General features: G+C 60.2%; 1 protein-coding gene and 1 long non-coding RNA gene across 2 annotated transcripts in view; one reads left to right on the top strand and one right to left on the bottom strand.

Moving 5' to 3' along the window:
• LOC119098267 (uncharacterized) overlaps window positions 1-5,911 on the top strand; it is a 10,172-nt gene extending 4,261 nt beyond the window's left edge. Inside the window, exon 6 of the mRNA XM_037221189.1 lies at window positions 5,906-5,911. Coding sequence (XP_037077084.1) covers window positions 5,906-5,911 — 6 coding nt within the window. The remainder of the gene's footprint in view (window positions 1-5,905) is intronic.
• A 9,303-nt stretch (window positions 5,912-15,214) lies between these two features.
• The window catches only part of LOC119099171 (uncharacterized), a 35,970-nt gene continuing 26,488 nt past the window's right edge, over window positions 15,215-24,696 (bottom strand). Inside the window, exon 3 of the long non-coding RNA XR_005094318.1 lies at window positions 15,215-15,373. This is a non-coding gene — a long non-coding RNA (uncharacterized LOC119099171). The remainder of the gene's footprint in view (window positions 15,374-24,696) is intronic.

Below are 24,696 nucleotides of genomic sequence, written 5' to 3'. Positions count from 1 at the left end.
CACGTTCACATTTAGGGATCAGGTGAGCGCCGGCCTTGAGTCGCTCACACGGCCTCTCACTGGGGCCGCCAGGTCGCCGACCAGCCCCTCCCTCGCGTGGCCTCTCACCTGGGCCGCCAATTGCGCACCCAGCCCCTTCTCTGGCCGGTTTCGTTACCTTCGGCTACTTTCTACTACCAACCGCAAAACACATATTCTAAATGTCAGGGCGTGGGGTCCCCGGAGACGCGAACCGACTCCAGATGTCACACAATCGCAAGCACAATCATTAACTGCTAATTTCTACCAAAATATGCGGTTACTTTTGGTCAGACTGAGGCCATATGTTGTGGAGTCGCGCTCAAAGCGTGAGTCCGGGCGGGCCACTGTGTGCGGCGGCCCGAATGGCGCCGGTTGAGCGCCCGTCGTCTCCTCTCACGCCGTGGCCGCGCGTCCCGTTAGCTGCGGCTCTGCCGGCCGGCTCAGCCGCGCCGGCCGGCCGGCCCGCCAGCCCAAGGCTGCGGCGTCCGCTCCACATGGCGGCAGCGCCGCTTCGCCCGGCCGCCTCCAGGGCGCCCCGCCGCCAGCCCGCTCAAGGCCGCCCCAGACCCGCGGGACGCCTCCCAGTGGGGAGCCGGCGGCGGGGAGCAGCGTCTGGCGGCGTCTCTCAAACACCAAAACGCACTCAGCGCGGCCGGCGGAGGAGGCACTGCAGCCGTCTCCAGACACCGGCACTCACACGCCGCCCGGAAACCCGCGCCGAACGTCGCGCGGCACTTAATGGCAGATTAGCCACCGGCATTTCATTAGTGAGCCTCGAGCGGAAAGTTTTAAATTGAAACCGTGAGAAGTTCCGGCTGCTGCCGCATTTTCGGAAAATAACATTTCAAACGTCATTTGTTAGTCGCAAATTGAATTTCGGTCGCCTCCGAACGCGAGACGCCGGGCGACAATCTCCGAAAGGGATTGCTTCTCGAAAGGCGGCCGACACCGCTGGGAGAGCGCCGCCGGCCGACCGAGCCGCTCTGTAATCCCGACGAGCGAGCGGCGCACCGAGCCACCGGCCCCAGCGGCCGTCTCCCCTTCAAACGGAGCGCGTCCCGGCGATCCCGGGGAGCCTTTTTGTGAGCGCTGTGGCCTTCGGCGGGCACGAAGCGAGGGGCGGCCCGGTAACAGGGGCGCGCCGGGCAGCTGGCCGGCCGGCCAGCCGGCGCTGACAAAGGCGGCGGCCCGGCGGCCCGGCCGGCGCCCGCTGCCGGCCAGCTGGCCGCGCCGGGGCCGCTCCAGAATGCGGCCGCCCGCCCGGCTGGCCGGCGGACCGGTGGGTCGGCCGGGTGCGGGTTAGCCAGGTGCCGGCGGCGCCGCGCCCAGGCCGGGGCCGCCGAGGCCGGCGGCCGGCGCGAGAAAAAGCGCCGCTGCCTGGGAGCGGCCGACCGCGGCGTTCGCAGGCCGTCCGGCCGTAATCACACGGCCGACGGGCGATCCGCCCGGCCGCCCGGCAAAAAACGGCGCTCATAATGACCGGCGGCCTGCGGCGTCGGCGGCGGTCTGACCCGCCGCTGCCGCCCGCCCGGGCCGGCTGCCGGCGCCGGTCCCGGCAGCCGTACGGTGGCCAGTCGGCGGACAAGGCTCCGGTTACGTCAGCTGCGCTCGTGAACAGGTAAAGTCCCGGGCGGCACGGCTGGGAGAAAGCCATGTGACAGGCAACTGGCTGGCTTGGGCCGGGCCCTACGTGCCCCGCCCGTATATGGAGCCGTTCAGCCCAGCGCTCGGCGGCCAGCGGTGCCCGCCGTAGCGTCACCGCTGCGCTGCGTGACGGGGCGTCTGCATCCAGCGCGGCCACGTCATGGCGCCGGGGGGGTGATGTCACCGCCGACCCGCCCCCGGCGCATGCTGCAGTCGACCCGAGCGCGGCCGGCGCCGGCTGACCTGAGGCCGGCGGCGCCACGTCACCCGCCCGCTACGTCGGCCACACTTGCCACTCACCATTTCGACGCAGGCGGACGACTCCAGGGTGACAGAAGAAGGTGAAACGAGGCGGGCGTAGCTGGGCGGAGAGGCGAGAGCGGGCGAGGGCCGCCGGACACGCAGAGAGGAGCGGCGAGGCCAGGAGCAGCACCGACCGCCGCCAGCCGAACAGAGGGAATGCGCCCGCTGCCGCCGGCCGGCCGGACGCGGCGCGAGTCTATCCACTGCGCAGGGTCCGCGCGCTAGCGGCCGCGCCTATCGATTGCCCGGCCGCAACAGGTGAGCGGCCGCGGCCAATAGCAGGTATGATACGACGCCCGCGCCGCCACTCTTCCCCGGAGATCGGCGTCGTCTGTTCACGGCCTGAGCACATCGGCGCCAAATGAGAGGGCCGAGCGGCCGACAGTCGGCCGGTGGCGCGCATTGATAAAGTTCATTGAATTCGGCCGCCGGCCGTCAGCGGCGCCGCGCGCCATTTATGAACGCTGGCGCAGATTTCCGGTAATGCTTTATAAAGAATCGGTCAGTGCTTTGATAATCGCCACCATCAACTTGTAGAGATCGAAGAAAATGGACGGTCCTTGCATCCGCGATGTACGACCCGGAAGAGTGCCGTCAGCAATATGGTCGGAAAAGCACGGACCTAGAGGAGACGCTTTCACGGTGCAATTGGGTGCGGGGGGTGCCACACCCATCCCCACGGATATTTCGAGCTTTAGCAAGCCTCTCCCTGTATGCACTGTCATAGTGGTCTAACGAGAAAAAAAACCTGTGAGGACTAAGACTAAGCCCCAGCAAAAACCACACAACGATGCTGCTGCGCGAAGCACATTGTTGCTTCCAGCACAGAGCCAAGTGTGGAGTGACCTGTGTTGGAGCTCTCGCCGTCCGGGCAGTCCTCGCCTCCCACTCCGCCTCGTCCTGTCTCCAACGTCTCGCGCACCCGCGCCGCGTCCCAACGCGCCGAAGGTCACGGCTGGCTCCACAAAGGGCCCAGTTGAGGCCACACAAAGGACGAAAGGACTGACCTGGATCTTTCCAGGCCGTCTGGCCGCTTGCCTTGGCGCGTCAAACGGCCGTCCGAAGTGGCCGGATCTCACCGCAGCAGCCGCCGGCGCTGCCGCTCCGACGAATATCTCAGGAGCGCGAGGCGCTGTAATTATGCGCCCGGGTCTTCCAGGCGCGGCCCGCCTGTGCAGCGTTACTCGCCGTCCAAACGGTCCACTATTGAGCGCGGCAAAGTGCTTCACGGTAAACGACCGTCAATGCTACCAACGTGAGCCCCCGGGCTTGATCTCAGACACTGTATCCGGTTATTTTGGGCCAAAATTGCTTTGATTTCGTCAACCCTGGGCCTGACTAGGAGCCCGCCATTAGACGTGTCAGGCACATGAATTGAAACGAAACGAACTGCACACTCAAAGCTCAGACAGAGCTCAGACGCAGCGTTAGTTCGAGACGGCTACCTCGCCAGGTGAAATTAAAATATTATGATTATTCGCATTTATTGGCAATTGAGACGTTGGCCGAGGCCAAACACCTCCCAATCACCCAGGCCGACAGTACGCCAACATCAACCCATACCGAACACCGCACCAGCATCATCTATACGAGGTGCCTGGCAGCCGCTGTCTATTGAGGGCCTCCGGACCAGCATGCAGGAGCCGCCGGCGCAGCCCCGGGCGAGACCACATACCGCTGCCGGTCAGGCGCTGCCAGTCAGGCGCCACCCCTCGTCGCTGTCTCGCCCTCCTAACCGGCTGCCTCCTCCGCTCCTTTCCCGCCCGTCCTCCTCAGCAGCGTCTCCTCTACCCTCCTCATCCCCTGAGAATTTTCCCTCTTCCTCCTTCCCTCCTCGTCGGTTCTCATCCTCCGCCTCCCCTGTTGCCGGCCTCTCTCTTTCTCTCTCTCTCTCTCTTTCACGCTGGTCGGCGCCGACGGCGGCGACGGCGGCGGCCACGTTGGCGCGCGACCAGGCGCCGCTCGGCGCCGTGCGGGCCGTGGGAACGTTCAGATGCGGCCCCGGACGGCGGTGACCGGGGCCGGGGCCGAGGGTCGACCGGCCGGCAACGCCCCGCCACCGACGGCCGCAGCAACAGTCGCTCTCAGCGCATTTTTCGAAGCACAGCACCTGCACCTGTGTTTACCAATTAAACGGACAACACAACACGGAGAGAAATTATGCGCTGCGCAAGCAAAGCCTATGATCTGAAAGTTCTGAAATCCGCACCATGATCCTTCCTCTTCCATGCCATTCTGGAGGCTCCTATTCTACGACTGCCAAATTGAAACGCTTTGGGCTCACACTGCGTCCTCAGCACAGCTCCAGGCACAGGGGCCGGTACGGACCACCTGTGCAGACCAGCCAACGTGATCGCGCACCGTGGGGTGCTTCCGCATCAACGCATTGTCGATGGGCCGCCTCGTCCGACTGACTCCCACAACGAAGGGTGCCGCGCACTGCCGGCCGGTAGGCTCCCGGCCCGCACCAGGCCGCGGCGGGACCAGGCGGAGCGGGGCGGGGGGGGGGGGGGGAAGAAGGGGGAGGGGCCGCCTCCACGGGGCACCGGTGCGGCCCTTACCGGCAGCGGGGCCGACAGGCGGCACCAGCGCCGGACTTCCAATCAATGGCGCTGCGGCCGATCGAACCCGGGGATCGCACCGCACCCGGACGGCGAGCGGGTTCCGCCGGCGGCTGCGCGGGTCGTGCGGATGGCGGCCCGAGGCTTCAGCTCTACGAGTGGGGAAAAGGACGCACCCGCTCCACTCGCCTCGCCCAGCCCCCTCCTCCTCCCGAGCACGCCTCTTCAGGTCGGACATCAGTCGGGATTCGAGTGACTTCAAGTGGGACTCTTCCAAGTGGAGGGCCTCCCGCGATGCCTAAAATGAGAAGTACCCGAGGACGGATATCAGCCCCGTACGCCCATACAGCCGAGCCTAATTGGCCGCCATCACGCAGCGCCGAAAATACCCGTGAATCATCGGGGCCCGATATGGTCGAAACCGAGAACATACCGCCAACACCATCCCGATGCGAGGACATACCGCCACACCATCCCGGGGCGGAGAACATACCGCACACACCCCATCCCCGGGGCGAGAACATCCGCACACACCATCCCGGGGCGAGAACATACCGCACACACCATCCCGGGGCGAGAACATACCGCACACACCATCCCGGGGCGGAACATACCGCACCTTCACACCTTCCCGGGGCGAGAACATACCGCACACACCATCCCGGGGCACTCCCACGGCGTGACGCGGGGCCCCGACAGCGTAAGCGACCGGCGTAAAGACGAAAAACAACCAGAATAGCAGAGGAGTGTGTCACGCCTGCAGCCCTCACGGTCCGCTGAGCCACGTCAGCACTTGGAGGCAGCGCCACGGGCGGACTTCAGACGAAATGAAGACAGTCTTTGACGTCATGAACAGAAGCAGCAGAACTACAGATACACAGAACAAATAAGCAGGCCACCTTCCGTAAACACGGGGTGGTGCCGTGCAATCATCGGATTGCGATTGGCGGACACTGGCGGACATTGGTGGACATTGGCGGACATTGACAGTTGGTGGACATTGGCGGACATTAGCGGACATTGGTGGACATTGGTGGACATTGGCGGACATTGGCGTTTGGTGGACATTCCGACCCAACGCGTCGCTGAGCCGACGGACGTAACAAAAGCGCGTCAATCGCCCATCAAAGACGCTTCAGACTCATTTCATACTTCCATTTCATCAGACATTTCACATCAGCACATCTGGGGAAGCATATGAGCAGAAAATAAATTTCCCGGACTAGTCACGTGACCGAGGTGGCAATTCACATTCCCAGTGCTGCATCTGACAGTCCTTTATCCTCCACTGAGGTGCACTTGCGTTTCCGCCGCACTTTCTGCTTGGCCTAGGCGGCGCTTGTCCGTGAAACCCCGCAGACACCGCCGCCTGACAGGAGTAGGGGCGCCCCGGGGGTGGTGAGGACGGACGGCGCCCCGTCCGTGAGCCCTGAAGACACCACCACTTGGCAGGAACCGCGGCGCCCCGGGGGTGGTCGAGACGGACGGCGTCCCGTTCGACGGCAGCGCACCAGTTGTGCCGATCCACCGGAGGCGCGCCGGCTTCAACGGCCTCCGTCGGACGGCAAACGCCCCCCGCAGCCAGACAGCGGCAGAACGTGAGGCGAGTCCCGATGACAAGCCGCCCCACCCGTCCGCCGATCGACACGGGGTCAAACGGCCGCCATACGGCCCGACCCTGATGGCAATGAATGGCCCACCGGCGGCCGCGGGAGTGGTGGCCCATCGCAGCACACCGCTCACGGAGGTCCGAGGCAGTCGTAAAACGCGGCTCCGCCAGCTGACGGAAAGCGAGCCAAGCAGACAAACCGGCTGGGAGGGCGAAAGGGCACAACTTGTGGCCGCCATGGGATGCAGCAAGACATCACTCTTTCGCCCACAAGGGTTGAATCAGACCTAAAATGCATGAATCGCCAGCAAAAGTACCGTAATCGTGTTCTAATCGGAAAATGAATGTGCTTGGAAACGCTCCATGTCTCTGAACTGGCTTCAAAAGGCACTGGAATGCCAACATAAAGGATGAATAAGCCGCGCTACCCCTCGCGTCAGGGCTCTTTAACACGACCGAGCACAGCCAGCGGCCAACATTTCCAGCTTGGTCGCGTCGGGCACCGGCCGTGAGTGACGGCGAGAGAGCCGCGGGCAGAGCCCGGGCGCGTAATCCCCCGGGGCGCCCGCTGCAGCGCGGCTCGCTCGCCCGGCGGCGTTCCGGCAGCAGCCGCCTGCCACGGCCACGTCCAGTTTGAGCGATCAAATGCCGCAGGGCGGGCCCCCGGGAGCCACGGGGTGGTGCGTCGTGGGAAATACGGCCCCAGAACGGCCCGGCGCGCCGCCGGCAGCGCTCGAGAGCTTCCGCGCTCCGTCGGCCGCAACCGCCGGTCGACCGCAGCCCCGCCCGGCGGCGGGCCCGGTGGCGGCCCGGTGGCGGCCCGGTGACGGCCCGGTGGCGGCCCGGCGGCGGCCCGGTGACGGCCCGGTGGCGGCCCGGTGGCGGCCCGGTGACGGCCCGGTGGCGGCCCGGTGGCGGGCCCGGTGACGGCCCGGTGGCGGCCCGGTGGCGGGCCCGGTGGCGGCCCGGCGGCGGCCCCGGCGGCGGCCCGGTGGCGGCCCGGTGGCGGCCCGGTGGCGGCCCGGTGGCGGCCCGGTGACGGCCCGGTGGCGGCCCGGTGGCGGCCCGGCGGCGGCCCGGCGGCGGCCCGGTGACGGCCCGGTGACGGCCCGGTGGCGGCCCGGTGGCGGCCCGGCGGGCGGCCCGGTGGCGGCCCGGTGGCGGCCCGGTGGCGGCCCGGCGGCGGCCCGGCGGCGGCCCGGCGGCGGCCCGGCTGCTGCCGCGGCCACCACCACGGGCGTCCGCCGCAGGCCAGTTCTGCACACTGGCCGCCGTGAGTCGCCGACCGGAGGTACCACCGCCACTCAATATTTCAGAGTACTAGAGCCTGGGGCAGGCGCGGAAGGAGCGCAGAGAACGCCATCATGAAATTTGTATTGCCGGCACACTTGCCATCTTTCTGCCGCCGCTTGTGCCCCGACCGTCGGCGACAGCGGACGAGGCCGCCGCGGGCAGGTGGCCGCGGCGGCCGACCCATCCGTTTGGTGGAGGCGGACGACCCGCACCAGCGGCGGTCGTTCTCCTCGACGGCTCACCTGGCGTCGCGCAGAACACTGGGACCCGGTCGAACACATGAGCAGAGGCGCCCGACCGCGACAGCCCCGTCCCCTGACGGGAGCCGCCGCCCGGGAGCGCGCCGGGCGCGGGGGGTCAGCACGTGACTGCCGGGCCCGTGAGGAGCAGGGGGCGCATTGAAGGGGCGCTCAGGTGGCTCGACATGGCTGATCGTCGGCCACGCTGCCAGCGGTGGAGGAGCAGCAGGGGCAGACAGATTCGCTAGAAACGGAATACGAATGCTTCCGACGATGGGGGAAGAACTGCAGAAGAACACAACAGACGAGACGTTCGCCAACATCCACAGGTGCGCCCCACACGACATGCCGGGCCTCAGCAGTAGCCCTTCAGGAGCTGGCCCAATTCGGTGGTGCCGCCGTGGTCACCTCAGGCTCCAGCAGCCACCGGTGATCCACGGCCGGCCAGCGGTCTCCACCCAGTGGCGACCGTCCCCGGCTCGACCCGTACCTCGAGTCGATGCGCGGTCGCCACCGGCGGGGTCAGGCGAGGTCGGACCGACCCGGGCGGAGCTCGGCGGCTGAATGGGCGACACGTGCCGCGGCCCAGCCGCTGTGGCGTCAGAGGCGAGCCCAGCCGCCGCGGCCGGGGGCGGCCGCAGAGCGGGCCACGCGCACCAGCGGCCGCCTCTGCCACACCGCCATCAGACACGTCCGCATTCTGGAGGCCGGCACAAGGCGCAAAGTCCGCTCGGCGACATCCACCGCGGGGAACGCGCTGACGAGAACGAGAAGCCCTTTGCGCAGGAAGTGCTCGTGGTGAGGATCCGGGCCGTGTGAGGATCGAGCTTTTGCGCCTGCCTTGACAAGTATTGCGCCGCCACCGGAAATTACGCATAATTTTTAACGTTGGGCGCCATTTTCCTTATGACAATATGAAGGGGCATTGCCTTTCAAATCCCCTGTTAATTTATCACAAAAACAGAATGTACTGATGGCTCAGCATGGTTGCTTACATAAGTAACACCAATGTACTGTTCACAATAATGGAAACGAGAGAAATAAGCATAGCCCTTCTTTTACCATCTTTTCGTGAGGTGCAAGCATCAATGAGCGCAATTTGCGTACTGCCAATACGGAAGGGTTCTGACTATGAGTCTTCTCGAAGCCACTCGATGTCAGCAAGACCGCAGGCAAAGGTATGCCGTGCGGGGGGGGGGGGGGGGCACACGATAACCGACAGATTGTGGCTGCAATCGACGGACAAGTACACAAAGGCGGCTGTTTCATGCCGCGCTGCTATTGCACGTCTCGTTCGTGACGCTCAAACTGTGCAACAGCTCTTAACTTGCTGTATCTAATCAGGGAGTTGCTAAGTCAATAGAGCGCGCAATCACCTAATCATGATCCCTGCAGTTTTCCATTCACGATGCTGAAATATGTGGTTTTGTGCAACCGCTAGGCGTCAGTACGGAACGTCGTGCTTTGTGATAGGCGATTCACTCCATGGTCAATCGTGCAGCAAATCGAAACTGAGACATACTCCAGAGCATGGAGTCTTTAAGGCTTTATGTTCAGGACTCACGAAAACGAACCGAGCCGCCCCCCCCCCCCCCCGCCCCCATTCTTTTGACGAATCTGAGCAAACCAACTGAAGTTGGCTGAACTGAATACAACTGGACCACCGGTACTTTCCAGCCCTTGCAAGAAAGGCTTTCGCCGCGCCCAGACGGCTACGACCCGGTAACATCGATTAAAAACGCGGCCTGAGTTTCGCGCGCTCGAGGTACCAAGGCCAGTCCAGCGACAACTCATGACGTCAGTACTATCGTTGCAAAGGTCCACTCATAGAGCTGTTTTTCCGTAAGGTTTTGCGCGCCAGGTGTGCACCGAATGGTTGATGACCCTGGCACACCCAAAAGAGCTGCGGCGCCCAGTGTGCATCCGCATAGGCCAGCGTGCCGAGGATTGCCTGAAGCCACGCGTGCTTTTAGCCCAGTCGGCGCAGTCCGATAGGGCAGACTAAAACACAAGCCCTGAGTTTTCGGCGCTGCAAGTTCCGAGGCCGATCCAGCAATAACCTCTGACGAAACTTCCTGGCCTTCCTGGTCCGCCAGGTAACGAACAGCTATTGGATCATTTGAGAGTCATTCAGAAGTACGAGTGGAAGTAACTACGGGAGCAGTGCCCACGCTCCTCGTCCATAAAAGATGAACTGGCCAGCGTTACAGCCTCACGCCGGCCAGCTCGGCCCGACCTGCCTCCTTCCGCCGCTCTGCCGCTCTCAGAGGACCCGGAGGCTGCACCGGCCCACGCATCTGCACCCCGCTCTGCCGCTCTCAGTGGACCCAGAGGCTGCACCGGCCCACGCATCTGCACCCCGCTCTGCCGCTCTCAGAGGACCCGGAGGCTGCACCGGCCCACGCATCTGCACCCCGCTCTGCCGCTCTCAGAGGACCCAGAGGCTGCACCCTCCACGCATTTGCACCGCGCGGGGAACCCTCCCCCGACGGCGGGGAAGGGTGGCCACTCTCCCCAGCGGAACACCCTCCGAGGCGGCCCCGGCGTTTTAGCACGGCTGATGACCCGTTCATCACGCATGTCTGAAACAAATGGTCCCGGACCACGTCAGGTCACCAAATAATGACGCAATTTCTGAGGGTTTGCGGAGGCATGTTGTAACAGTTGGCAGGCGTGTCCATGTGTTAGCAATGGACGGCCAATGTGGGCACGTAATCAGTATATAATGACGTAAATGGAGTGAATGAAGGTAGACATATGATGCAAAATAAATGTACGTGTCATGTGTCTTGGTCACCTTCTGCGATGAAACTGAGAAAGATTAAGGTTGTCTGCCTGTCTGTTCGGAAAGTGTCACTTTTGTTCCAAGAAGTTGTAGCTTTTTCGACCTCATGTTCTTAAGGATTAAGGTTGACCTTACCTAGTAGGTCACCAGTTGCTTTCACCTGTTGACTTTAACTGGACATCGTTGCAGTCCTCAGACACCGAACTCGCCGCTGATCCCTGTTTCGCGGCTTTGGCTCGGTTTGGGGTCAAATGGCGGCAGGTTTCTCACCCCCTCCCTTGTCAGCGTCACGAGTGGAAACAGTTCCCGCACGGAGACGGCCAAAGAACCATCCGTCTGCCCCGTCTCCAGAGGATCCTGCAACTTCACGCCGACATCTGTGTCGTTCCCGCCCAGCCCGGCGACCGTCTTCAAATATGACACCTCGGAGCCGACCGTTCGCCGCGCAGAGCCCAACGCTCATCGATCAGCCGAGGTCCCCAGTCGGCCGTGCCAGCCGCCCTGTCCCCATATTCCCCAGCCCCCGGTCCCCGGGCCCCAGTCCTCGCCGCTCCCGCCGCCGCCGCATTAGCATACGGCCGGGAAGGTCTGGCCGCGTCGGGCCGGCGCGTGAGAGCGGACGCGCGCCCGCCTCCCGCGGGGCCCATCAGCCGCCGGCCCGCCGCTCCCCGTTCTCCATCCGCCGGCCGAGCGTCCCGCGGGCCGCCCGGCCAGCGGACGGAGCCCGCCCAGCCAGCCATGCAGCGCGCTCAAAAGCCCGCCCGAATCGGCGGCACCCGGATTCCGCCTGGCTGGGCGGGATAACATTCAGCGAGCGAGTGGGAGCCGGCCGGGATGGAATTAGCCGACACCTGCGCCCTCCGCGCGCGGACGAGACGAAATCCATAACAGCTCCGGGGCAGATTGGAGTGCCTTTGTACGACCGGCCGGGCGGTCTGCAGCGTTCAGTATCCTCCCGTGGCAACCGTCCGGCCGGGGCAGACGGCTCGCGGCGCGGTCCGCTTGTCCCGGTAATCGATGTCTTGCGGGGACGCACTACAGATCAGAGGGATCATTTTTCGTGATGTCGTTGGAAACGATATCGAGTTCATCCCCACAATGGCAAGGGGTGCGGCGATGCCCTCAGGCCGGAGTTCGGGTGCCGCTCTCGATTAGTAATGTGCTGAAGCGTCGAGTTGCTCTCCGTGCGTTGGGCTCGAAATACAGTTTCCAGAATCATACTGCGCTTCGCTCTGAAAAGGAAAAGCACAGCTTTTCAAAGGCCCAATCCCTTAAAATGGGCTAGTCGACCGAACAATATATTTGTATACAATATACTTATATACAATATATACAATATACCTTCATACGTAGATAGAAGGCTGCGACATCTCTTGCTGATCCATATGACATCTTGCTCTTGTCAGTTTTCGTTCTTTACGCTATAATATCTATTTAGAGAATCACTGGCTTAAACATGGGGCCTCTGGGGGATGAGCACAGGAACGTGTAGCGAAGGTCTGCACTATACGCTTACGAAGAAAAACAGCCGCACGTTAGTCCATGACATCACGGTGGCATCCACTAAGCAAAAAGTGCAAAATATTTTGTAACTATTTTTGCGGTTCTGGATACGCTAAGCCTGACTACTCGGGGTGGGGAGGGCACCACTTCCCGGACTTCTAGTCTCGGGTTAGTTCCGTCAGCAAACAGTTATGCATATGGCTGTGACGGAAGACTTGAAAACCAAATTTTGAATAAAACAAATAACGGGGAGGAAGCAAAAGCCGATTGGAAAGAAAAATATTACAATGTTTAAGACCATAAGGATCCTGCAGATAAAATCAAGGCAACGCAATTATTTGGTCTACGTCCACTGCCGTAAAAAATATAGCTGACCCGAAACGGTACAATTCGCCGGACGTCACAACAATGCGGAAAATGCTAGCTAGCTGAACAAAGCAAAGGTCAAGCTACCAAAGGCTTGCGTCTGATTGAACCAAGGGCTTCACATCGAGCCTGCGACTGCCGTCCGAAGCTCGGATATTTTCCAGCCAGCACATCTGCGAATTCCAACACCAGATCCAACACTGGCTGCACGGTCCCAACACAGGGTCCGCTGCCACGCAAAGATCCAGGGACGCGCGACTCCCGATAAACGTCGGCTCGGCGAGGGGGCGTCTCCCTGGTTCCAGTGGAAAGTGACCGCCAGACACCTCCGTTCGCCGCGCAAGAGACAAAGGGGCCTAACTTTGGGTCCGGATTTGAAAACTTAGTGGCGAAATCGCCAACGCTATTTCTCATATACGTCATGGCCGTGATCAAAGTTACCTAGTTCTCGGAACGGCGAAGAGCCGTGGGAGAAGACCTCCCAAGCAGGCATAATGCTTGGAGATGGCAGACAATTAAAACTTGCCCATCTAGGGATTGCTTTCAAAGGCGGGGATTTCCAATAACAACTTCTGGTGGTTATTTAGAGTTGAGAGCGAATATCATGTATTGGACAGCGAAGAGCTAAAGTGATCAAAAGAGCTCGTGACATCATGGATACCGCTGCGAACAATTCTTGTCTGACCGCCGTCATTGGGGCCTCACGAAGCGCTCACGCTGAGGCTATATGGTGTCGCCTACCTCCCACTCTGGCAGGGGGGGGGGGGCGGCATCACAGGGGGTCCAGGCCTGTACCTCCCAGACGCGCAGCTTAGCCAGTACACTATCGGTGTCTCATTTTTCGCCAGTTACCAAAAATATGAAATAACTTGAACATTTTGGTTTGTGTTGGCTCCTAACGACAGGAATGGTGTTCCCATGAAAACACTAAAACAATTGCGCGGAGTAAAGTGCATCGGTGTGTAAGCAGACCAAATACACGCGATTTTACTCAGACGTACGCTACAAGTTCTACTTGCTACTATTATAATCTATTTGCACATAAGGTTAGTGGTCGAAATATATTTTCTTCCCTATTTTTGACACCTTTTAAGCATTGCGCACCAGGTAATAAGCAAAAGAGGGTTGTCTATTATTTAGAGCGTCGTATATGCGTTTGAGATATATTCATTCTCGAACAAAGCATTGTTTACGCCGGGCTCTAAGCACCCAAAGTAACACCGAACCGAGGCACCCTTGTGCGACAAACTGACGATCATCCAAGGGAATATTGCAACTCGGCGGACACCCAGCTATGTACAAAACATGACGAAACTTCAGCACACTGGCTGGGTTGCCGCTATTTGCTGCCGGCAGACGGCGCAGGAAAAACACCCAAAGTTTGTTTGGTATTTCGCATTCCCGTACCCTATCCCAGCCCAGCCCAGAGTAATCAGGGCGTAACCACGGGAGTGGCTGACAAATGGCCAAAATGCGTGCCGTTATTTATGAACGGTCCAAAACCCATTTGCGTTGGTGGCGTGGGTGCGAATTTTGAACACGCACATGAACTTTAGTGAAGCGGAAACAGTAGGAGAGAGCTGATGTGGCCACACAGAGAGCTGATGCTATCACGCTTGGAAGTATTTCCGGAGACCTGCAATATTCCACCAACATCGCATCAAAGCGCTCAAGTTGCATGCTTACATTATCTTACATTAACTAACATTATCTTAGGCTATAGCTCATTTCCTCGCAGCGAGTGCTGTACCACTTCGTTACCTTCCGGGGACGGCATGGGCGTCACAGTACAGCATCCGGCGTCACTGCAGAGCGCACGGGCAACAGGTCCGTCGCCAAGCAGCTGGTGGCCGGCAGTTACAGAGCTAGTCTGGTTTAGATTACGAACAAAGCTCCACTACCGTCAATAAGCCCGACGTTTACGTCTGTCTGGAGGAAGATTGCGTTGCCCTACCCACCAACCCATAAAGCGGTTTCCAGTCTAGCTGAGCTGGCAACTGTACTGTCAAACTTACATTCACTTCACGGACAAACTAAAACAACCTGTTAATGCTTCGACCTGCACGTCCGTCGCCACCGCCAACGGCACGCCGCAGTCGCTATTTGGTTGCGCACTGCTGTTTATTTAGCTGACAACTGCCCGGCGTAAAGCTGTCTCGCGCGCCCCCGCGGTCTGCCGGAACTTCTGCGGCACTCGTGATGATCGTGTTCGCGCTGCCATGCTGGCACCGCAGTCCGCCGAAGCCAAATGGAGTCATTGGTGAGCTCCTCCAAAAGGCGTGACTCAGCGCACCCCGCCGTCAACAGGCCATTGCGACACGAATGTCGGTCCCACCCCGCGCCCATGGCCGTATCACGGAACAGTCAGTGAGGCTGCGCCTGTGAACCACTCAACACACGGGAACAGGGCGGAGCGGCACGACTCTGGCGCATGCACGCCGCTGGAGGCAATGGTGCAGACTGGGGAAGGTGGTCACCAATGGACCCACAACGGAAACAGGGCGTCGCGGAGAAAGCTGTCAGACGCCGGGAAATACTTCGCGGCCTTCCAACGCCGCAACAACGACCCCTTCACGAGCACGGCGACGCTGTTGCAGGCCCATCCTTCGGCCCGCAGCCTTCACAAAGATCCCGCTTAAGGGAAAAAGTGCGGCGTCACTTGTGTACAAGTGCCCGCGACACAAAGACACAAGTGCAAATGGCTTGCGCGCCGGGAAGCAGGAACACCCGCCCGGACGTCAGCGGGGTTCTTGAGACTACCGCTACCTCATGACTGACCTGCGGCAGCGGTGCGGCAGTCATTCGCCCGCGTCACAGCCACGGCACAGGGCGCGACCTCAGCGGAGGCGTCTGACCCGGCACGGTGCGGCGCATCCGGCGCCCGGTCTGACCTCCCCCACTGACCTGCAGCAGCGTGGTGTAGTGGTACAGTCCGGCCAGGTCGGGACCGATGAGCGCCAGCGTCTGCGGCTGCACACCCGGGTAGAAGTCCTCCACCGCCGGCCGCTTCATAGTCACATGCGCACCTCTAGCGAATCGCGGGGCTTACCTGGAACAAAGACACGCCGGCCGTCAGCGCGTGCGTGTCATCATGCACCTCGGCGACGGCCGGCAAAAACGGCTGCAGTTGGTGCGGCCGCCTGCCCACGGGGGCGGGGGGGGGGGGGAAGGGCGTGTCGGCAGCTGAGGCGGCCGGCGCCTCCTAGAGCGGCGCGGCACACGCGACACAGGTAAGGCAGCGACGGGCGCGCCGCCGACGCCGCAGTCGATGCCGGGCTGGGAGGGCCTGGTCCAGTCACCGGCTGGCAACGACAGCAGCCAAACGGCAGACAAGACGACAGACCACACTCCGGGGAGCGCGCGCTCACGTAGGGCGGGGGCGGGGAGCAGACACTGCGACTCGACAAACAAAAGTTGCGTCGTAAACGCGCTGCGAAGAAGTCGTACAGTTCGCAATGATCTCGCTGATCTTGAGCTCGCAGCGTTTTGCTCTTTGTGAGCCCCCAAGGAATTATTTTACTGTGGAAGGAGAAACAAGAGAAGGATGCCCGGAAGAAGAGCTGTACTACGCCGGGTGTCACTTGGACATTTCACAGCACACGATGCGCCGGGGGTACTTCGAACCCCCAACACACACCATTTTGAGACGATCTGCCGGGCCGATACGCCGAATTGAACTAATCCGAACGGAAATATATAGCCCGATTATCTCAACGAGAGACAATATATGCTACGAACTGGAGGTTAGTGATGACGTCAACGATGATCGTGTCAAGCGACGCAATCCGACCTGCGCCGAGAGGGCGCTTATCAAATTATCGTCTGGACTCCATTACCGATTACCGTCGTGCTGCGCTGTCTATGGATACAGAAAATACCTATTTTTCGTCACCAGCTGAAACAGACTGGCATAAATCTTGGAACATGCCATAGAACTTTGCCTAAATTTAAGAACTCCAGGTCATGGTACTGTGAAAAATGTACTGCAGTAGCAGCAGCGGCAAACGGCATCAGTCGCCTAAAGCGACCTGGCTGACATCCAAAAGGGCCATTCACATAGCCACTGTTAGATAAACTGGACCGACCTCTCGCTTCACTCTGCCGTCAGAGCATGTCAGCTAACAATGAGCAGACGTGTCCGATGATCACAATGAGCGTGTACTGGCGTCATCAAATATGATATGAAAGATTCAATCTGGAATTCATTGTTTGACATGGGACATCTTAGGTGATGATTCAACGGAACTACAAGCTTTAAATTGCTTGCATATGGATTCGGCTTCCTGGCTTCGGCTTCATCACAAAAAAACAGGATAGGGCAAACACATTGGGCCACATATTAATCCCATTGTAAATGTCCCGATTCCGCTAATCCACGGGCCATTAGTTCCCCTTCCATTTTCCGGTGATGGGAGCAAAAAACGGAAGCCGCCGGGCCGACGATGGCGACAGCTGAGCGCCAAACCAGACTTCCAACCCCGGCCGGGTCATTAGTCAGCCACAACATTTGTTCCATCCACTAATAACACGCGCCGCCATCCATCTGTGTCGACCGAGAAAATACAGAGCGCCACTAAAATTAGCGACATCAAACCGCGCGCGCGCCGTGTCGGGTGTCCAACCACACAGCCAATCGAGGTCAGGCCGGTCACGTGGCGGCGGCACGCCCCGGGGGCGGCGGGCACCTTCGCCGGCTAACCAGCGCTCGGTCTGCCGTTGCCGTCGGCAATCGCTTCATAACGTCATCCATTAGGCGCCGCCCCTTTGACCTTACGAGTCGCCATTAGGGCCGTGGCTCTGGGACGCCGAACTCGGCGGCTGCATCAAAAGTGGATTTCTGCCGCCGACGGCCGGCAGCGCTAATGATCGCAGCCTAACAGAGCGCTGATAATAGCGTCGCAGCCGCCCGCCGCCGACGTCTGGCAAACGGCGGCAAACGAGTACTTAGAACAGCGAGTCGGCCGACCCATTCAACGGCACTATGGCGAGGCCCAGCGACCCCGCGCGACACTGCAGCTTCGCAGAAGCTTTCTTCGGCATTATTTCCGCCGCGGGATCGAAGGGCAGCACTCCAGCGCCGACGCCCACGGCAGACGAAAGAAGAACAAAAACAAAGCCCCTTTGTTGTCGGAGAGGGGAAAGCCCGGCGGTCTATGCCTCCGGGCGCTACCAGCCGTAGGATGCTGCTACGCATTTGTGCTAAGCAGGCATCCAATGTAAACGGGGAAGCAGGCAGGCAGGCAGGCAGGCAGGCAGGCAGGCAGGCAAGCAGGTAGCCCGCAGGCAGGCATATCATCGGGGAAGCCCTACAGCGTCCGATATGAACGTCGACAGCTCACTGCCAAGGCTAGCCAGTACCTCTCCCGTCTCCTGACCGCCGCCGCCACCGGCAGCCATACAGCGACGCGACGCTGCCCCCGGCTCTGGCCGGGCCGGACTGGACCGTGGCTCAGCCGGCCGCCACAACAGCGGCCGGCACAGTCTGGCCGCTCTCGGGACTGACCCCGGCGGCGCCGCTGCCGGCACGGCCCGCCCGCCGCGGGCCATCGAGTCATCGGCTCGCGCCCCACGCCCACCGCCATCGGTCGGCAGGAGGCAGGTGGTGCCGCGCCCGAACGCCGCGTGGACAGAGCACAGCGCTCCTCAGCGGTCGTCCCATGGGCACAAGGCGAGGTGACCGGGTCATGATCGGGGTCGCAGACACCCAAGGTCACCAATGAGGCTGGAGGAAGAAGTCAAGCGGCGTCAACAGATGTCCACATTCCACAGGAGACGCTGACACGGACGGGACGGGACGGGACGGGACGGGACGGAACGGAACGGGACGGAACGGAACGGAACGGAACGGAACGGAACGGGACGGGACGGGACGGGACGGGACGGGACGGGACGGGACGGGACGGGACGGGACGGGACGGGACGGGACGGGACGGGACGGAACGGGACGGAACGAGACGAGACGAGACGAGACGAGACGAGACGAGACGAGACGAGACGAGACGAGACGAGACGAGACGAGACGAGACGAGACGAGACGAGATGGGACGGGACGGGACGGGACGGGACGGGACGGGACAGAATGCCCAGGAAACGTTCAGCCGGTAACGATGCTGCCACTCTCACTGTACAGTCAGATGACAGAAAGGCTTCACGCATTCATTACCACTTAAATCAAGATTGAGTAGATGACTTTCAGCTCTAACAGTGATGACCTGTTTGCTGTTGCAAGGCTTGAAGGCTGGGGCGGAATAGCTGAGGCCATGCATTTTTGTCGTTCGCCATCTTCAGGTGAGTAGAGAGGCGGAAGAGAAAAGGGGAGCCAAGGAGCTCACACACCCATCCCACCCACGCAGGGTTAGGCGTGTCACCTACTTAGTTCCTCCTTTAGCTGTAACGCCAGCATGGGTCCAGTGTCCATATGCGAACGCTGACAATGCGCGCCCAAAACCACTCTTCTTCTGATTTTTACTCATCTACCAACCAGCCTGCAAGTCTTCAACAGCAAAGCGGCCGGTGCTATTGGGGATTAACGTCATCTATCTACCCTACATTGAAAGGGTAGATAGATGATGCCATCAATGTGCCACATCAGTAGGTCACATCAATGTTCTGCATTGATGCGGCAATCCCATAAACTTCTAAATATTAACAATTAATAAATTAATATTACTACCTACTTTCAAAAACTAGGTATTTGATATTTATAGAACCATTGTCCTCCCCCCCCCGAAAAATGTGCCCAAAAAATGACCGGTCGGTTACTGATCCCTTCCCACGTGGGCTGGCTGTAGCTGGCAACAGACAGCCCACAAAGAGGAAGGGGATCATCAACGAGGCCTGCGCCCTGTTCACCTCGGTCTAAATCCCACTGATTAGATAACACGGCGGAGTCAATGCCGACGACAGACGTGTGGAGCTCGCACCATATTCCATCCTGCATATTTCCCCTATTCAGAAACGCATTAAACGAATTAACAAGGCCAAGCAACGCATTCTGCAATCACCATTTGTCAGAACTAGCTGGCCATCCAGAACGGGGCGAAGATTACGACAGAGCGAGTTGGACGTAACTGTAAACATTTGGCAACACCGTTTGTCGTTGTACTGATGTTCCAATAGGATCGGGCTGTTTCGCTGGCCACGGCATGTACGCTCGGCTCGGCTGCTGCGGTACACCAGTACACCAGTACACCAGTCACTGGTGTTGCCCAAATCTGAGCCGTGTTCCCGATACGGTGGAACCAAATATCCTGTTTTTTTTTTGGCAGATGGTTGAAGCGGTTTAATCCACTGATCGAATGTAAGGGAAAAAGGCGTCCCACTCGAGATGGCGGCTCCCTACTGATGGCACCGAGGCCGTCCCGTCTGCACCGTCTCCGCGGAAACGCGTTCGGCCGGATGGCTCGGTGGGTTCGGGGTCGTCGAGAAGTTCAGTTACGCATTTACGTATTGTTTGAATATTTTCAGCTCTCTCCAATGGTTACGCTGGGTGAAAACACTGCCTCCCCTAAAAACCGTAATAAACGCAGTGTACCAGCGAGGCAACGGCTGTTTGGCCCCTACCTGAGCTGATTGAACTAATTGAGCTGGAGGTGCGGAACAAATTGCAGGGTGTTGCTTGTCATTAAAAGAAGCCGACGGCCTTCAGTTTTACGATCCTAAAATATAAAAAGGGAGCAAGATTTGTAGCCGCATCTAAGTGTTACGCTGTGCAAACCCCCTCCCCTTGCCACGTTTTAGTTACGTTCTATCATAGAACCCCCGCCCCCTCCATGCGTAACGCAAAACAGGGACGGTCCCTTAGGACTGCCTTTCGATTCACCCGCCCGTGGCGGGGTGGGCTCAAGTCGCCTCAGGCGAACGTTCTGTGCCCCTGACAGAGATGACCCGCGGCCGGCGGCAGCGATCGCTTAACGGTCAGGTGAAGGCAAAGCAAGACGAGCCGTGCCAAACCACTGTGGTGCGAAAACTGACGCCGCAAAATTCTGACGTTTGCCAGGAAGTTCATGATCCGATGGTGTGTCGGGGCTCACTCAACAAGCATTGGATAGCATGGACACTGCTCCCAGAACGCGTCCAATCAAACGGCTGGCTGGACTGCATCCAGAAAGCAGCATGATCTCGGAAAACAGACACATCCTGGTACAATAACAAGCTTAATCACCGATGATGCGATGAACATGCGCACGTATGAATCCCTGGCGTCCTCCTTCAGATTCATCTGGCATTCGGCGTGTCCACTGATTGGGCCATGTATCTCGATTATCCCGCCTCCGCACAGTGCTCCGGAGCGCGCAGCCTCGCCAGCAGTGCAGCGTCGTCCCCGGGGCCCGGCAACACGCCGGCCGGCCCGACGCCACTTACATAAAGCCAATGAACGAGCCTATGAACACTTATAATTCACGCCGCGTAAGCGTACGAGTCATAAAGAAGTCAGCTTTGCTCGCCACGTGTTCGTAAATAATGAAGCAATCGAAGAATGGCGGGGCGCACCAGCGAGCGGCTCAAGTCCTTACGGTACAACCGCGATCATTTGTAAGCAGCAATACAGAGCCAATTATTTCATGAGCTTTGTTGAGGCATAAGCAACACGTTGGTCGCCTGCGCCACTCACTGCACATAACTGCAAAATATCTGAGTCTCCACGAACGCGTAGGATACAAAACCCGTCATTTCCCGGCAGCGCATGATTTCCGACGTCACCGCAGGTGAGGCCAGCGCCCCGGCCGGCCGGCAGCACATCTCCGACGGCGGGCGGGGGGGGGGGGGGGGCCGCCATCGGCCGCCGTCCCGTCCGCCGGCCGTCTGTCGCCCCCGGCGCCCGATTGATCTCGCATGGACGACGGCCGCCGGCCGATTGGCCGCAATAAAGGGTGCGCGTCACCGCGCCCGCCGGGCCGATACCGGGAACTCGCACACAGACGAGAGCGGGCCGGGCCGCGACGAGCCGGCGGCGGCGGCGGCGGCGGCGATCGATAGCCAGGTGAGCCGACGCCCGGCCGTCTGCCGCGCTGCCCGCCGGCGGCCACCGGGCGGCAGCGGACAGCTGCCCCGGTTCAGGGCGGAGGCGCACCTCTGCCGTGCGGCGGCCCGCGACTGCTCGGGATCGGCCGCCCCCCGTGCACGGTGACCATGACGCAGGCTTCGCGGTCTGGGCTTCCCGCGGGGAGGAGACTGCGTACATTAGCGGGCTGTCACACGGCGCGACACGTGTGGCACGTGCTACCCTCACCTTAAGTGCGAAAGCGCGCCGTTTTATGGACCTGGCCAACGAGCTGTAGCCGCAGCCGCGGTCATCATGTCATAAATTTCCTCCGTATATAACCCCAGTGTGCCTGGCGACATAGCCACAACACAACTAATCTTCCACGAAGTCAAAAGATGTGGATTTTCCCTACTGGGTGATCAGCTGGCAACGGCGGGTAGAGCTTCAGACCCATCCTTTTGTTAAGACTAGCCCCGTAACAAAGGGCGCGGACGTGGATTCTTCGGGGATCGCGGGCGCGGAGAAAACAATGAGCCATCGATCATTCTCACGGAAAAACAGCCTGAAGCACTCTCCCTTCGAGCGGCCAGCAATGCCACGCCCTGTCCTCTCGGCCAGTGAGGACCACTGGCGGGGCACCTCTGTCGGCCGGTGAGGACCACTGACGGGCACTTCTACCGACTCGTGAGGACCTTTGGCGGACACCTCTGCCGGCCGGTGAGGACCAATGACGGGCACCTCTACCGACCCGTGAGGACCACTGGCGGACACCTCTGCCGGCCGGTGAGGACCAATGACGGGCACCTCTACCGACCCGTGAGGACCATTGGCGGACACCTCTGCCGGACGGTGAGGACCAATAACGGGCACCTCTACCGATCCGTGAGGACCACCGGCGGACACCTCCACCGGCCGGTGAGGACCACTGGCGCGCACCTCTGCCGGCCGGCTCCGTTGCGTCAGCCGCGGAGGGCCGACCCAGCGGGGCGGCCAGCGGGCGGTGATGACAGAGCGCAATCGGAACTGGTCGGACGGACGCCACCGGCGGCGGCTCGGCGCACCCGGCCGCAGACAGGCGCCGACACAGCTGGCCAAACTCCGGTCCGGCGGTTGGACACGGACCGAGCTGACCGGACTCCGGTCCGGTGGTTGGACACGGACCGAGCTGGCCGAACTCCGGTCCGGCGGTTAGATACGCACCGAGCTGACCGAACTTCGGTCGAGCGGGTGGACACGGACCGAGCTGACCGGACTCCGGTCCGGTGGTTGGATGCGGACCGAGCTGATCGGACTCCGGTCCGGTGGTTGGATGCGGACCGAGCTGATCGGACTCCGGTCAGACGCACACAGCCCATTCGGCCCACATTCTCGGAAAGTGGTCCCAAACCCAATTTGAGCGCCTGGACATACTTGCTTCACGCATCAAAATGTTTGCTGTTGTTTTCTTATTTTCAATGACGGGAACAGACGGTTATTTCGGTACCAGACACAGACGGGTTGCACACCGTGGACGAGCTGCTCACGTTTACGTGTTCTCTGCCTATACCTCTGCCATGCTATTGCGTTACACTCTATTCAGCCTACACATGTTTACGCGGACCTGCGCAAGGTCTGTATCATTTGTGCTGGTAAAAAGGACAATGCAGCTGTTTGGCATGTTTCCGCGAGCTTGTGCGTAGCCTGTATCATTTGTGGTCGTAACGGGGAACAGTTATGACCGTGGACAATGCAGAATTCAAACGCAGCTTTGCACGTACAGCAAACGCTTATAAAGCCTTTTGATTACGGACATTAGACTAAAAGCGGCGTGCAAGCGACTGAAATACCAAATAATACTAGGTTGTTTTTTAAATATAGCTGAAAGGCGACGTGTGTTATGTGCTATGCTGTGTCGGCTCGACATGAACAGCCGTTTTCCAACTAATCCCAACAGCGGTACAGCCCGGGTAAGTTTCAATGTTTAGCAAACAAACTCCAGCGGAGATAAAAGCAACGAGGAGTTAGGACATATGCAGAGTAACATTACCGAACCCATACAACATGCATACATGTTTCGCATTCGGAGCGGTTCGGTGCCCAAACGCAACGAGGTTTTGTCCTCGCTTCCTTAATAACGTGCCCCGGCGCATGAAAACACCTTTTGGGGCCACTACCCACGAAAAGCTGCCGCACCCCCCCCCCCCCCCGCTTCATATGGTGGCTTGCTTTGCCGGCGTTAATTAACCCTTAGTGCTGTGGCGAGTCACGCATGTTTTGGCCTCAAAAAGACTCAGACGCGAGTCCAGCGTCACGGTGGCAAGCGAACATGGTGGCAAGCTAGGTTACAGCGTGGCGGCCAGGGCCGAAGAAAAACAAGGCACAAAATCGACACATTCCAGCCAATCGAAATCTGGAGGGTTCCAAGGTCACTTATCTGAAACCAGTTGATGCCATGTCCCACGGAAAAGAAACACCTGACAGGTTCATCAGCACAACTTCTCATTTTGTTTCGCGGATGTTACTAGGTCGTGCAGCCCTCCTATCGCCCGCCTCGCGGCGGCGGCTGTAGCTGTTGACATTCGTGTGGGTGGTGCTTCATGGCGAGGCAGGGATCGTGACGTAGAGCCTCTTACCTTTGCTTGACCAGCTAAGCTGCTTATGCAGACCTTTTGCATGCTGCAGCCTGAACGTTTTGCGAAACAATTTACATCAGCAATCTTCCGGAGCGATAGTTGGGAATGCTTGCGAAGAACACACACGGTCGTTGTATTTTCAGGGAAATGACGCAATGGATGGGTGGCCAGCATCACAAGATATTCAACAGGAACGCTATTGCCTGTCGCTCAACATCCCGCTGTTTACAATGTAACTGTGTGCCTTTACTAAAATGGAAACACTTAAGCTACTCGCATTATTGCGAGAACTACTGACTGAGGCGCAGCGAGCGCAAGACGTTCCAAATCCGTGCAATCCTTCAGACTGTGCCCGCTAATATTCCCTCCGAGAGCGGCCAGCTTGGCCGGCTGGCGGCGCGCCCGTCGACGACGGCGGCGGCGGCGGCGCCGGCGGCGGGCCTCGGCGCTGACAGTCCGACACGCGGCACCACTCGACGGCGCCTGATGCGTGGCCCAGCTCCGGGCCGTGTGTAGGACACCATTGAGTCGGACAGCGCCGCCGGCTGGCGTGATCCAATCGGAGCCGACGGCTGGCCGGCGCCCGGCGCGGCCGACACCGGATTTAGGCGGGCAATCAGAGCGAGTCGTCGGGCCGTGTCGCATCGGACGGCGACCGGCCGGCGAGATCGAGCCGAGGCGAGCCGCCGCTCGCAGGCGCCATACATCACCGCCCCCGGCCCGCCAGCGCCAGCAGCTGTGACATGACAGCATCCCCGAACAGAGCCGTCCGAC

The sequence above is a fragment of the Pollicipes pollicipes genome, unplaced genomic scaffold (genome assembly GCF_011947565.3).
Source record: "Pollicipes pollicipes isolate AB1234 unplaced genomic scaffold, Ppol_2.1 Scaffold_4740;HRSCAF=5597_pilon_pilon_pilon, whole genome shotgun sequence".
In the NCBI taxonomy this organism is placed as follows: Eukaryota; Metazoa; Arthropoda; class Thecostraca; order Pollicipedomorpha; family Pollicipedidae; genus Pollicipes; species Pollicipes pollicipes.
This window is presented reverse-complemented; position numbering and strand designations above follow the sequence as displayed.